The sequence below is a fragment of the Myxocyprinus asiaticus genome, chromosome 34 (assembly GCF_019703515.2).
Source record: "Myxocyprinus asiaticus isolate MX2 ecotype Aquarium Trade chromosome 34, UBuf_Myxa_2, whole genome shotgun sequence".
In the NCBI taxonomy this organism is placed as follows: Eukaryota; Metazoa; Chordata; class Actinopteri; order Cypriniformes; family Catostomidae; genus Myxocyprinus; species Myxocyprinus asiaticus.
Genome location: NC_059377.1, coordinates 1,502,905 through 1,515,934, shown reverse-complemented (window position 1 = coordinate 1,515,934; position 13,030 = coordinate 1,502,905). Strand labels below are relative to the sequence as shown.

Genomic DNA, 13,030 nt, shown 5'->3' with positions numbered 1-13,030 from the left:
CAAAGCTTGAATCATATTGTGACTGTTTTAAAAGCAATCCATACTGAAATCTTCTGAATACTCAAACATAATACAATACATGGTATTGATGCTGGTCTTATCATCTCACATCTTCCATGTTTGTTTACACACAGGACTGTATGTGTTTCTCCCAGTCAGCAGCAGAATGTGACGAGTTTTTAAAAGTTGCGCTTGTACCACTTTTAAAATGCGGCACACATTGCCGGAAACGCATCAAAATGATCAAAGACATCCACGATTACAAAAGACAAACAATTAAAAATAGTACAAATGGGTGCAAAAATGGTCCAGGATGCCTTCAAAACAGCACAACAGCAAGACAGAATAGCTGAATGAAACACAATGGGGGATCCTTTTTAGAGTTATAACTTGACAATGTGTCTTAAAAGTGGCGCGAGATGTATGATAACAGTCAAAGCCATGCAAGTTTATGTAAAAAAACATTTAAATCCAGATAGCCACATGAAGGTGTCCTGTGTAAGACAACTTTGGATGAATCACCCATGACAGGCCCATCTCTGTCCTCTTCACCTGTGTGACTGACTTTGTACCAGTGGGCAGGGCCAAGGGTGCAATGACAGAAAAATAGGCATCGATGTCTTGCTGAAGAGGCAGTCATATGCAGATGTATTTGGTCTTTGTGATGTCACAAGTTCCACAAATTCCCAATGATCCATTTTTGCAGCTTGGTTTAAATAAATGCTCTTTTTCTATTGAGGAAGTTTTCAGTTCTGAAACTTACAGTATGTTTTTATAGTACAATGACCTTTTATATGTCAGAAAATGTGATTCCTCAAGTCATGACCCCTTTAAGCACTCTCTTTGTGCAGTGTAATGTGCTAATATTCTATGCATTGTACCACATGGCAATTTCTCACCTGAGTGCCTATAATGCACTTCCCCTAGTCGTATGTCATCCAGCCTTTCACGGATGTCTCCTAAAGCCGTTTTCACCTCCCCAAGAGAGAATTGCAGTGTCAGATTCAACTCTGCCTCCTCCTGTGTCTCCATATCCTGCAGCGGACTGCTGAGCTCTTCAAAACTCTGTCAAGAAAAAAGATTATTATTCCGCAGAGTCCCATTGAAACATTACAAGGCCACATGTTCTGGTGAAATGGAACGTGAAGCTAAAACAGAGTAGATGGCTTATGTTGAGGTGTTTCGAAAAAGGACAGCGCTATAATGTGGGTCATGGTAGATGCAGCCTTTGGCCTCTTGACCCATTAGGGGACCTGTTTGCCCTTTATCCAAGATCTGCTGGATCAAGTTCCTATGGATCTAAGAGCAAATCTTGATTCTATCATTTACTGTTTGTCACTAGGTTCTGAGGACAGTTGGGAGCTTTGTCTTCAAAACAAGCATACAACAAGCTTATTTCTTTAGCATATTGTTTTTTCTTTTTTCTTTTTTTAGTGGGCTTGTTGTAAAACAGAAAATAACAATTTTCATGCAGATATTTCCTGAAGGAAGTATACAGTATGTCAGTGTTTTTCTGGAAGAACACTACCAAAGAATTACTAAATTATTATTTATTTGACCTGTTCTTGTAGTCTATGTTTTGTGTATGTAACGGGAGCCAGCTGGAACATGATAGCTGCGCGGTATGTGTAAACTTCACTCCCTTTGCCTCAAGAAGCGCACTAGCGACTGATGCTAGAGGCTGTAGCATTTAGCCTCTTTAGCGTGCCTGCCTCCCATGCTAGGTGACGCCGGTTCGAATCCCGCTCTGAGCAGATTGTGCTGGGCCAGTTACAGTGGTGCCATGACCAGGATAGGAGTGAGGTTTAGGGGGGTGAGTGTAACGGGAGCCAGCTTGTATGTGCGATATGTGTAAACCTCACTCCCCTGGCCTCATGAGGTGCACTAGCGACTGACGCCTCACATCCTGGCTGACGCCGGTTCGAGCAGGACCGGATACATGTACATGCTTTAGAGGGGAGTTGCACATTGAAATCTGGGTAGCACATCACCTGCTGTGATCCCCCTCATTCTTTATTAGTACGACAACTAACCTCAGGTTACTCCAGAGAGGCTATTATGCAATCCTCTGCTATTAGGCTAGGGTTTAGATAGAAAACGTCTGCTAAATGACATGTAACAAAGATCTCAAAAACTTTCATAGTGATGTTTTGAATGTTTCTGCACTGTTGTTACTTCAGTAACCCAGTTGCACCAGAGTTCCTACTCTTTTCAAGGCACAATTTTACAGGACATTTCTAGGAGATTTATTATTACAGGTGTAATATTTAAGCAAAACACACGAGAGGTCATAATGTATATTGTGGTCATTGGATGGTTATTTTTTTCTAAAATCCATATTACACTGTTTAATTAAATGTTATTATCAAAATGGTTTCTAATTAAATGAACTGTTTAATCAAATGAAAATGGAATTACTTTGTTTTAACATAGTACTGCATTATTTGTACCAAATGAAGTGCTTTTATACAAAATCCTCACAGCACAATCCGAAAAAACACAGATATTTTTGTCGAATTAATTCCTGCACAACAGAACATCACAGATTTTGCTTTAATGCATTATTATTATTAATTACAGTAAATATTACATTACTATAGAGTAGTATAATATTTTTTTAAATCTTTTCTTCCCCCCCATTTCACATATCCATTTAAATCAAGCTTTTACATTTTGGTGTTTCTGTGAGTTTTTGATGTTAGTTTCTCACCTCCGGATAAGCAGTTCGCTACATGGCCCAGTGTGATTATTAAACCCCCAAAAGCAATAATTACATAGATATATAGTCTGTATGTGCTTCAGAGCGCTCTGCTTTCTGTCATCTACACACACACTGAGAGCGTGTGTGATGATCATGATGCAGCGTTTTCAGTGTTTGAGCATCAGGCTTCTGTAGGGCTTTACTGGTTGTTTAGATCAGTGTTACTATCAGAAATAATTGATAGTTATTTCTGTAGTTATTAATTAATATTTAAATTAATTAATTGAATCTAACTCATTAAAACCTCATATGGGGCTCCAGTAAATGTAGTGTGCTACGTTTAGGAGCAAGATTGGTTATTAGCAATCATTAATAATTATCAAAGATAATTATTAATTATTAAAATCAATAGAACATTGATGAGAATCAATGTTAGTTTTTTAACCCTTTAAAATCAACAATTATCAAAAATAATCGTTAATTGTTAACATCGATGAAACAATTAAAATTAACACTAGCTTATTGATCATTCAAATTCAACAACCATCAAAGATAATTATCAATTATCAAAAATCAATAGAATATTAATAAGGATTAACATTGACGGGGCACCACCCTGGAATCAGGGACTAATAACCAAATAGTAAAACAGTCTCAATATTAGATTGTTTTCTTAGGAAAATCGACATCCAAAGAATATCGATTTTCGGGAAAAAAAACAATGAATGAAGGTTTGAATCCGAGCACTGACATCCCGTCAGCATGACACAGGCATATGCAAAACAAACCAAAACACTTCTCTTGTGAGATGTGTGAATATGATTAGATATGGAAATAAAATAATCCTATAACACATAAGGTGTGTGTGTGTGTGTGTGGTTAGTATGAGAGAGAGAGAGAGAAGTGACAGCCCTAAAGCCGATTTTGCGATAGTGGGAGAGAAAACAGCTGTCAGTTTATCACTCAGAGACACGGTGGACGGCTCGTAAAAGTCCCGCGTTATTTGACTCTTTAATGGATGAACTCAGTTGCTGTCTCACCCGTGATGGCAAAATTGCACAACAGTCCAATTTGGTTGGACCACAATACAGCAAAACAAATTCGTGATAATTAATACCCCGAGTATTAATAATGAGCGGACATGGCGGTCTGTAAACTGTAAAAGCAAAAACCTTGGTACACAAGAATAACACACTATAATATTCTATCTCTGCCCAGACGTAAACCTCTTACTTGAATCGCATGAGGACACAGGTAGAATGTGTTTTCCTCCGTCCTTTAACGTCCTTGACCCGGTTCCTTGAGGCTCGGGTGATGACGGGAGGACGTTTCCTCGCTCTGTCGGCGGGCGGTACGGCTGTTGATTCTCGGCAGGCTGGCGGAGAACTCAGAAATGTCGACTTGATTGAAGATGGAAGAGAAATCTTTAATATCTTCACTTCTGTAGGCAAACGGATGAAGATGTGAATTGCTCGGCAGTCTCCTTCGGATCCGTTAGAGTCTTCGGTTGAACACAGAGTAATCTCAACTCGTCCAGCGAGATGGAGATTGTATGGCTACAGTTTCAAGTTGGACGTTACTTCCTTGTGCCACGAGGTTGCACATGAGAGCAGCGTTGAAGTGCATCCACACACTGCAAGCAAAGTCGCTGGAAGAATTCTGGAAGCATTTCAGAGGTATTTCAACTCCTGATGATGTCATGTTTGAGGGACGTTCTGTTGTGTGCCTCATCCAACAGGAGTTGAGAGTTCGATCCTTTAGTGAGCAAGGCTTCATGGATTTGTAGTCTGTTTTGGACTCCCTTTGTTTGATTTTGTTTGACAGGCAAAATCCAATAAAGAGTACAGGCAGAAGGTCAGGCGATTGGCAAACAGAGGTAAACAGGCTAAAGGCAAACTCGTGGTCAATAAATAGGCAAAGGATATCAGAGAATCAGGCAGAAAGTAGAAGGCTTGGTAACGTCAAACACTAGGGAAATGAGCATATACTTCACAGTGAGTGAACGTGACAGGGTCTCTTATAAAGGGTGCAGTGATAGCTATAGTTATGATGTGCAGGTGAGGCTGATCAGAACTCAGGTGATTGGGATCGAGGTGGTGCATGGGAATTTGAGTGCGCGGTGGCCATGTTTGGATGCTGCTGTGAATGCTGGGAATCTGAGTTCATGACAGAAAGACTCAGCACATGCAAGATATATATTTATTCAATTAAATTGCAGCCTTTTGCAGTTTAATAATCAAATGAGGACAAATCACAATTTTAATTTGATTAACTGTGCATTGTGCTATTAAATGATCATTATTCAAAAATATGTCAAATTCCGTGACATTCCATGATTTATAGTTAATGCCATTTTTTGGACAGGATTCCTTGGGGCCCTACATGTGGTAACCGTGGTATAAGCAGACTCCGATCATTGAATTTTATATAAAATGTATTCACATCCCGAGCTGTCCAGGCTGCATCACCACCCAACCACCTCAACCAGTGTGAATTTATTTTCAAAAACATCAGCGTTCCGACCATCTTCATTGTCTAAAATGTACAACTTTACAAATGTTTTTGTAATTAACACAACAGCAATGTTGGAACTAAAAAATTAATTATATTATATTGGCTGAAAAGATGAGTCTTTAGTCTTGACTTAAACTGAAAGAGTATGTCTGAGTCCCAAACAATGACTATTCCATAGACTATTCCATAATTTAGGACTCAGACATACTCTTTCAGTTTAAGACTAAAGACTCATCTTTTCAGCCAGTCATACACCTAATTTATCCATCAACTCATAGTTATGCTGCATTAGTCAGGCCTGCCAGAACCGGAAACACTTGTCATTGTGGCAGGGCGGAGGGCGGGGCCGGGTCGTGATTCCGCACACCTGGCCCCTAATTGGGCTGATTAGCCCGAGAGGGATAAGGGCCGACTGGAGACGGCAGTGCGGCAGAGAAAGAGAGTTACGGACAGCTGTCCGACACCTGTGTGTGTGTGTTTGTCTTTTTGGTTAAGTTCATTATTAAAATATTATTTATATTGTCAAGCCGGTTCTCACCTCCTCCTTTCCCTTTTACCCCGTTACAGTCATATTCTATAACTCTGCTTTAAAGTGAATGGCATCTACGCTAATATTATTCTATTTGTTTCCCTGTCTTAACCTCGGAATACATATCCTGAGGTTACCAGAGCCTGCCAGATCCAGCTCCGATCCTGCCTGATGTCCGACTCCCACAACTACGTGTTGCTGAGGATGACTAACTGCAGCTTGTGCCAGCCAGATATCACTTCAGTCTACTACGATGGACATCACAGAGGATGAACTGATGCCAGCTCCAACTGTAAGACATAAGATATTTCACTGGCCACTACCTGAACCTTGGACTTAGGATGGACTTCCACAATAATGAACTGTTACAAGCTGCCAGTCGAACATGCACCTACCTGATCTCTGCCTGCATCACCTTGGTCAAAGGATGGACTACACTCTTAAAATGGAATACATAGACGATACCAACTAAAGACTTCATCAGCCAAACATCAAAGGACAATGCATCTGTGTGCACTTCCGCAGTTAATTCAAGATGGACTTCAAAGATTTTAGTCACTAATTTTACAGTTCATACAAAATCTTTTTGTTTAAACATTGGCCCCTAACACTTACTTAGATTACTCATTTTAAGCCATGACTTACACTGCACATAAATTACTAATATTAGCAATATATTCATGCTGTTTAACCAGAGGGGAGCTAGCCCCCACAGTGATCCTGGTTTCCCCGAAGGTTATTTTTCTCCATTAACCAACATCTTATGGAGTTTTGTGTTCCTTGTGTCGCCTTTAGCTTGCTCACTGAAGGTCTAAATACAAACATTATTTATTTAATTAATTGTTTATTTTAAGGCACAATTTATAATCAGTTTTTTTTTTTTTAATCAAACTGCACAATTATGACACTAAGACATTTCAGATATTACAGCTTCTTTTTCTTTTAAAGTATTTTCTGTAAAGCTGCTTTGAAAATGATGTGTGTTGTGAAAAGCGCTATAAAAATAAAAATGACTTTACTACAGTAAATGTACCTGTCCTAAAAACTAGAGTAAAAAAGTAGATAATTTTAAAGTACTCTAGAGTAGTGAGTTTTGAGTTGCGAATGTTATTCCCCCTTTTAATAAGCACTTTATATGGGGGGGTCATGTGACGCCATGCGAGAAACAGACGTGTGAGCGACTAGCTCTGTGCACTTTGCTAGTTTTTAATTATTTTTATGTTATAATCTGGTGATATTCGATACACCCAGTTACATATTTGCTCTCTGAGGTAAACATGGCAAAGAAGTCAAAATCCTCAGACTCTGGAGACATTAAAAGACACTTATGTGCTCTAGCTGAAACCTCTGGCGGCCTTGCGAGCTGGGGACTCGATTTGGAATGCGTGACGGGAGAAGAAATTCAGCGTCAACTGTTCAACATCTCGGTGATGCTGACGAAGGTTGTTGCTGACTTGGAGGATCTCGCTGTAATACGTCGATCTATTACGATTATGGAAACAAAATTCTCTGAGTTAGTCACAAGAGTGGCAGATGTTGAGAGACAGATCGATTGTCTGGAGTCATTGGAAAGGGAATTATCCGCTAATCCACCCGCGTCCAAAACAGACTTGGAACACATTTTGGAAAAATTGGAAGATCTCGAAAATAGGAATCGGAACAATATACAGATTGTTGGAATTCCTGAGCACGAAGAGGGTAGAGATATGGTGAAATTCCTGGATGAGCTCTTCCCGAGTCAGCTCAACATAACAGGCCATAAGCTGGAAATCGAGCTCGCAGATCTGCTGAGGGAGACAGGCCCCAATCAATTCTGGCCAAATTTCTGAGATCATCCGATAAAGATCTCATGTTGCGCCAGGCAAGGAGTAAAGGAAAGCTTTCTTGGAAGAATCACAATATTTTCTTGTTCCCAGACTTTGCGAATTCGACAAGAGAGAAACGAGATGTAAGAATGTAAGAAAATGTAAGAAACTCTTACATTAACGGAAGATCGCTTTTGCACTGATGTTTCCGGCCAAACTGAGGATAGACACCAAAGATGGCCGCAAAGTATTTTTATGCCCCAAAAACCACTGTCCTTTATAGAAACTATGGGTCAGTAAACCATTGCATGTTACTTATGTGAGTGGACTGACTCGCTGTATATAACTCGACTGTCTAAGGAAGCTGGGCGGCATTTTTGTTTCTTTCTGCATTGGCGGATGGAGTTTGTTTTGTGGAATGACACTTCCTACAAGAAACTTTTGCATTGACAGAAGATCGCTTTTACACTGAAGTTCCCGGCCAGATTGAGAATGGTCCCTATGGATGATCGCAAAATATCCACATGCCCACCACATGTCTTTTATAAAGCTGACGGACTGAGTAAGTCATGATTTATTTTTTTTATGCGGCCTCCGAGTGAGTTTGGCTCTTGATCATCCGAGGAACCGGGATGCCTGTTTTGTTTCTTTTTGTGCTGGTTCCGCCTAGCGGCTGGAGCTTGTTTTGTGGAATAACACTGCTTCGGGACAGTTGTGGATGAATCTGTTCGTTCTTTGTGCTTATGCCTCCTGTTGGCTGGAGTTTGTTTTTGTGGAGTATTTTCGCGGGACATTGGAATGATTACGCCATCTGCTACACTCATAACAGCTGGCTCACTGAACACTTGTTTCTCTGTTCGAGGAAACTGAACAGCTTTATATCAGCTGGAATTTGTTTTGTGGAGGAACACACCTTCAAGACAGTTCTGTGAATGAATCTACACGTTCTTTCTGTTTACTCTGCCTGTTGGCTGGGGTCTGTTTTACAAAGTATTTCCTGTTATGTAATTTTGTCTCACAAAATCTGTATAGAAGCACCGGACTTGAGCAATCCGACGGCAAAGTTGTCGTGGAGGTTCTCGTAGGTGTACATGGACTCTTTGAGTTTAGAGGGATTGACGCCGGTTGGTGCTGTTGTGCACGGGGTTAATGCGCACATTTTTCTTTTTTCTGTTTGTTTTGTGCTGGAGAAAGTTCGGGGTTTGACTGTTGCATTGATGTTGAAATGTGGTCTTTGTAATCTTGTTTTTGACACAATTTATTTTTTCTATTATATCAAATGTGAAATGTTAATATGAGTGGATTGTCTCTCTCCACGTGGAATGTGAATGGGTTGGGGCACCCCATAAAAAGAAGGAAGGTTATTTATTTTCTTAAGCGTAAAAAATATGAAATTGTGTTTCTTCAAGAAACACATCTTTCCCCACAGGAAGCTGAAAAATTTGGGAAGATATGGGGTGGACATGTTTTCTTTAGTGCTGGCTCAAGTAAGAGCAGGGGGGTCATTATATTGATAAATAAACATCTACAATTCAAATGTCTCAAACAGATTAAAGATAAATTAGGAAGAGTCATTATTGTTTTAGCAGAAATTCAAGGGCAAAGGTTGATTTTGGCTAATATTTATGCACCTAATACTGACGATCAGGACTTTTTTATAGATCTTGAAGGAATGTTGCAAGCCGCTGGCACCCCTCATGATATAATATTGGGAGGAGACTTTAATCTTTTGATGGACTCAGTCCTTGATCATAGTGAAGCAAAAGTGTGTAAGCCCCCTAGAGCAACAATGATGTTTCACAAGATGCGTAAAAGTCTTGGTCTTGCAGATGTTTGGCGACTTTTTAACCCATCTGGTTAATACATTTTTTATACATTTTTTTCATCAATCCATAAGATTTATTCTAGTATAGATTTTTTTTTTTTATCTAAGTCCCTCATTTCATCTGTTGTCAATTGCTCAATTGGAAACATTTTAGTCTCAGATCATGCCCTGGTGAGCTTGGAGGTGTTGCCACATATAGAGAAAAATAAATCATACAGCTGGTGCTTTAATGTATTCCTTTTGCAAAATCCTGATTTCCAACAAATGCTAAAGACTGAAATCAATGTCTATATGGAGACCTACTGGTTCTCAGTATCCTCTGTGGGCGTGGCTTGGGAGGCACTTAAGGTGGTTCTTGGGGCAGGATCATACAGTATGCCTCATTCACCAAAAAATCCAAAGCATGAGAACTAGTGGAGATGGAAGAGAATATTAAAAGTGCTGAGGCAGAGCTGAAGCACCGAATGTCGTCTAATGGCCTCAGAGAATTGACCCGTTTGAAATACAGATAAAATACTATTTTGTCGCAGAAAGTGGAGTTTTGGTTATTCAGGGAAAGACGGTCATATTTTGAGTCAGGGGACAAAGCAAGGAAGCTTTTGGCTAGACATATAAAGCAGAGAGAGTCTTTTTCTACTATTCCCTCAGTGAAATCTGCTGGTGGTAAAATATTTACCTCAGTCATTGATATTAATAATGCTTTTAAAGAATTCTATCTTGATCTATATAGTTCCACGTCTTCATCTACTGATGAAGATATTAGAAATTTTGTGGAACCATTAGAACTCCCTAAACTGACAACTGAGCAAAAAAAACTCTTGATTCTGAGATAACCTTGGAGGAACTTGACGAGGTAATTAAGGCCTTACCTACAGGCAAGGCTCCGGGGCCAGATGGTTTTGCCGCTGAATTTTTTAGATCTTATGCTACAGAACTGGCTCCACTTTTGTTAGAAGTTTATTCAGAATCATTAAAGAATGGAAAGCTTCTGCCAACCATGACACAAGCCTGGATCAGTCTGATTCTTAAAAAGGACAAAGATCCAAGCGAGTGTAAGAGTTACCATCCAATATCTCTGATCCAGCTAGATGTAAAAATTTTGGCTAACCGATTAAGTAAAGTTATGACATCTCTTATACATATAGATCAGGTGGGGTTTATTGGGGGTCGTAGCTCTTCTGATAACATTAGGCGTTTCATCAATATCATGTGGTCAGTGGCGAATGATCAGACTCCGGTCGCTGCCATCTCACTTGACGCCGAAAAGGCTTTGATATGGTAGAAATCAACATTAAGTAACTGTCACATCACTTATCTATGATAAACACTACATGTATCTGCTTGCAAAAAATATCAGGGAGACATGATTACAGAGATAAAAAAAAAAAAAAAGATGAAAAGTTATTTTCAACACACTGTTCACCATTTTAAATCGGAATGCATGAAAAAAACATTCAAATCAGTTTGTGTAGGGTCTAAATTACCCTAAATGCACACAGAACGATTTATATTGCAGCATAAAACATTATGTTCAAAACAATGCAAAGACTTTCAAACGGCATGTTCCGTTCCGCACACTAGAGGGGGGTATAGAGTACAGGCGCGTAGATTGGAATTCAAAACATAGCACATCCACTCTAGATCAGTCAGCATGAAAACTGGATTGATCATATATCAGTGATCAGTGTCTGTGTATGGGCATGCTGTGTTCTTACCCTCGGGGCTTGTCTTGGCAAGACGTGTCATGCGCATCAGCTGCGCTCATGTCAGCATTAAGTTTCAGTTTAATCAGCGATCTGCATCAAATAAATGAGGAAAAATTTTCAGTCTTTCCTACAACGGGCATTCATTTCTTTCTTTGTTATAATTTACTGCGTGACCAAGCCCTATGCAAATTTTCTGTGACAGCTGTTATGTTTCAGATTTTTCCTATGCTGACCCAGCATTGTTTGGGTGGAGCAAAGTTTACCAAGTTTCGTCTGGAATGCATCTCAAACCACCTCCTGAAGTTATTTGAGAGATCGGATTGCAATCTGTCTCAAATGCATTTCGGAGGGTATTTACACCTGTTTTTTTTCATGATCGGATAGCTATTCGATCATTGAAAACGCATGAAGTGGCCAAGTGTAAATAGGCCATATACATGCAAAGTACCCTTGTCTGAAGTGATGCAAACACTTGATGAGAACATCAGAGCATCCATATTTTTTAATTCACCATTAAAATGGTAAAGATAAACATCTGTGGTGTGTGTGTATGTGCACAATATTATTATATTTCTGTAATATCTGAAACATAAAATAAACACCTCCATCTGAAGTTGGCACCCCATATCATTAAATCATTACCAAAACAAAAAAACACTGTAACTACTTATTTCCCTTCCTTAGATATAGCAAGAATCTTTTCAGGAGCAGTGACGTCACTCTCCACCCCTGCGCTTTTACTGGGCCCAGTTCATTTTTACTGAGTTCCCCCCTTAGTGCAATCGTCTGTCACAGTACCACAGAAAACAGTATCTCATAATTTTCCTCACAAGCAACTTCAATCCTTCGCTGTCATAGATCATGAAGAGCTAACAAAACATATCGAAACATCAAAAGCCACAACATGTATGTTCAGAATCAGAATGAGCTTTATTGGCAAGTATGCTTGCACACAAGGATCATACAGTATGCCTCATTGTGACAGAAGCTTCCAGTGTAAAGAGAATGCAACCATATATAAATACATACAAACATATACAATTAAAGATATATACATATAGTGACATAAAAATAAAAAAATAAGATATAACAGATAAAAAAAAAAGAGAAATATACAATTGAGCAATAATGTTGTTCGAATGTTTTATATATAGATATACAGTTATGTGCAGGTGATTTAATGTAGTGAAGATGAGGTAGGATATGTTAAAGAATATAAATGAAATATAGATATAAGTAGGAATGGATGGATTGAATATTGCACATTGTTGTATTGACAAAAGTAAAGTATTTGGGGGCAGTTTCAACTGTTCACGAAGTGGATGGCCTGAGGGAAAAACTGTTCCTGTGCCTGGCTGTTCTGGTGCTCAGTGCTCTGTTGCGCTGGCCAGAGGGCAACAGTTCGAAAAGGAAGTGTGCTGGGTGAATGGGGTAGAGAGTGATTTTACCAGCCCTTTTTGTCACTCTGGATGTGTACAGTTCTAGCAGGGTGGGTAGGGGAGTGCCAATAATCCTCTCAGCAGTCCGAAACTATCCTTTGAAGTCTTCTGATGTTGTTCTGAAGCTGAACCAAACCAGACAGTTATAGAAGTGCAGAGTACAGACTCAGTGACTGCTGAGTAGAACTGTATCAGCAGCGCCTGTGGCAGATTGAACTTCCTCAGCTGGCGAAGGAAGTACAACCTCTGCAGGGCCTTTTCCAAAATTGAGTCTGTGTGGGTCTCCCACTTCGGATCCTTTGAGATGGTAGTGCCCACAAACCTGAATTACTCCCCTGCTGCCACAGTGCTGTTCAGAATGGTGAGCGGGGTTAATGTTGGGGTGTTCTCCTAAAGTCCACTATCATCTCCACTGTTTTGAGCGTGTTCAGCTCCAGGTTGTTTTGACTGCACCAGATGGCCAGCTGTTCAACTTCCCTTCTGTATGCAGTCTCATCATAATCTTGGATGA

General features: G+C 39.7%; 1 protein-coding gene across 1 annotated transcript in view; it reads right to left on the bottom strand.

The window, feature by feature from the left end:
• LOC127425141 (E3 ubiquitin-protein ligase TRIM7-like) overlaps positions 1-13,030 on the bottom strand; it is a 116,339-nt gene that overhangs the window by 36,265 nt on the left and 67,044 nt on the right. Inside the window, exon 5 of the mRNA XM_051670826.1 lies at positions 900-1,065. Within this exon, the coding sequence (XP_051526786.1) occupies positions 900-1,065 (166 nt within the window). The remainder of the gene's footprint in view (positions 1-899; positions 1,066-13,030) is intronic.